The sequence below is a fragment of the Otolemur garnettii genome, unplaced genomic scaffold (genome assembly GCF_000181295.1).
Source record: "Otolemur garnettii isolate 467f Iridium unplaced genomic scaffold, OtoGar3 scaffold00038, whole genome shotgun sequence".
NCBI lineage: Eukaryota > Metazoa > Chordata > Mammalia > Primates > Galagidae > Otolemur > Otolemur garnettii.
The window spans coordinates 4,442,223-4,444,535 of NW_003852433.1; the positions used below are offsets into that span (position 1 = coordinate 4,442,223).

Genomic DNA, 2,313 nt, shown 5'->3' on the forward strand with positions numbered 1-2,313 from the left:
AAAAAAAAAAAAAAAAAAGACAGCACAATGAACCAGACTAGGGGAGGTGCCACACAAGACATTAGAATGCTGGGACTACTTCCAGGGGCTGGAACCAGCTGTCTGAGAACAGGTGAGAAGAAGGTAAGGTCATCATTTAGACCAACAGGGAACATCCCAATTAGAAACAGATTATAGCCCTTTATCCTTCCCAAAGTGCTTCTCCCCAACCTTGCCCAGAAAGGAAGAGATGCCTGGACAGTGGACTTTGGGGTTTTAAAAGTGACTTTTAAAGAACAAGAACACGAGTTAGGGGGCAAACAGGAAAGAAATGGCATAAAAATCAAAGAGAAAGAAAAAGTAGCTAGAAATGCCGTAAGTCCAGATACTCTAAGTACCAACCCTTTCTGAGCCCCAGTGTCCTTCCAGGAAGTTTTTTTTTTTTTTCTTTTTTTGAACAGAGCCTCAAGCTATTCCCCTGGGTAGAGTGCCATGGCATCACAGCTCATAGCAACCTCCAACTCCTGGGCTCAAGTGAATCTCCTGCCTCAGCCTCCCAAGTAGCTGGGACCAGAAGTGCCTACCACAACGCCTGGCTATTTTTTTGGTTGCAGCCATCATTGTTGTTTGGCAGGCCTGGGCTGGATTCGAACCCCCACCTTAGGTGTATGTGGCTGGTGCCTTAGCCACTTGAGCCACAGGCACCGGGCCTGCCAGGAAGTTTTAAGATGAATTATCTGATTCATCATGAGCTAGTAGGTATTACTTCACCACTTGAGCCTTGAGGTAATATACTCAGAGCTGAGTGAAAGTAGCTCTTCCAAGAGCTCCAAGCTGGTAAACAGCAGAGACCTGTACTCCTGTTTGTCTTTAGAGCCACTTTCTTCTGTGACACCTGACTGCCTAAAGCTTTGGTTCTCACTGACAGGGCAGTACCCAGAAAGACAACAGCAGACTCCCAGGGAATGGTGAGGATGCACGCAGTTTAAAAAGCTTATTTGAACAATAAAAAGCAAACAAACCCAACTGTTTTCCATAGAGAGTATAGAAAATAATATTCAGCCAAATCCTCTTGGTTCATCTGCGTGGTGTTTTTATTTCATGGCCTAACTTCAGGGCATGTTCGTGAAGAACAGATAGACCAGGGTGATCAGAGGTGGGCTATAGATTAAGCTGCAACAAGACCAAGCTCTCTCTAGGAAATTACCTCTGATCTCTGCCCCAAGTCCCTGTGAGAGATCACCAGAGCTCTAGACCTCCCCTCACCTGAAAAGTCGTAGACACATCTTCTCCTGGGGAAACTCCTTGGGACCTTCCACACTGTCATCATGGCTCTCAGTCTCCAAGTAGACGTCTAACAACACACACAGCCGCTGAAGCTGGTTGGTTAAAAGCTGGTGGCTGGGCCGGGGGCCACACAGCTCCTTGTAGCACACATTCACCTCGCTTTCCATGGCCTGTGTAGGTGGGAAGCCAGCAGCTCAGCACCATCTTCCTGTGTAGGGGTGACCACATTGCCCAGGCTTCCATCCCCAGCTGGGACTGAGGGCTGATGGCTCTGCAGAAGCTGGGCCACCAGATCAACGTGGACCAGCTTGTCCTGAGACCTCCTCTCCTTAAGACAATGGGCTCTTCCTAACTCTGATCCTTAATGTTCCCTGTCTCATATACCCATAGTCAGGAAGACAGAGGTGTGTAAAGACAGACTCTCAAGATAAGATCCAAATCAGAATGTGTTGGTTAAATATGTGTTCATCGCCCCAAGGCTGCTACTGAATTAAATTACCAAGTAATTAATAGTGGTAATAATGGTAACTAACAGCTACAATGATCTCATCACTTCCTTCCAGCACTTCTAGAATACTTCTGAGTTCATTTACATCTTCACAGGAGCTCAAGACAATACATTTTCAAGGCAAATATTTCTCCACTTTTTATATATGGGGAAATCTGTGGACCCCAAGGTAGAGAAGTGGGCAAGGTGGGGCTAGGCAATTTCATCGACTACAACATGAGGGCTCTGGCACATCCTGCCGATGTGGCAAGCCTGTCTGTTCTGGGAATTAAGGCAGTGCTCAGGCCTTCAGCTGCAGCAGCTTCTGCTCTCCCCTACCTCCCTCAGGGAACTATCTCTCCTCTCTATCACCACCAGCAGGCCCTTACCCGAATGTTGTCATCATTGCTGTTGGTTTTCTCCCCTTTCCAGTTCAGAGACAGCCGGAAAATGGGTGGGATGGAGGAGTAACCCGGGTTCAACACTACAGCAGCCTGGAGTTTGGCTGGGAAGAGCAGACAGAAGACAAATTAGTCCTGGCTCAGCATCTGTAGCTCAAG

General features: G+C 47.5%; 1 protein-coding gene across 5 annotated transcripts in view; it reads right to left on the reverse strand.

Annotated features, from left to right (window-relative positions):
• THOC5 (THO complex 5) overlaps positions 1-2,313 on the reverse strand; it is a 69,303-nt gene that overhangs the window by 3,279 nt on the left and 63,711 nt on the right. For all 5 annotated transcript variants that reach the window (XM_003789857.3, XM_012805258.2, XM_012805259.2 and 2 more), the window contains 2 exons: positions 2,143-2,258; positions 1,246-1,436 (listed from right to left, as the gene is read on the reverse strand). In XM_003789857.3, the coding sequence (XP_003789905.1) occupies positions 1,246-1,436; positions 2,143-2,258 (307 nt within the window). The remainder of the gene's footprint in view (positions 1-1,245; positions 1,437-2,142; positions 2,259-2,313) is intronic.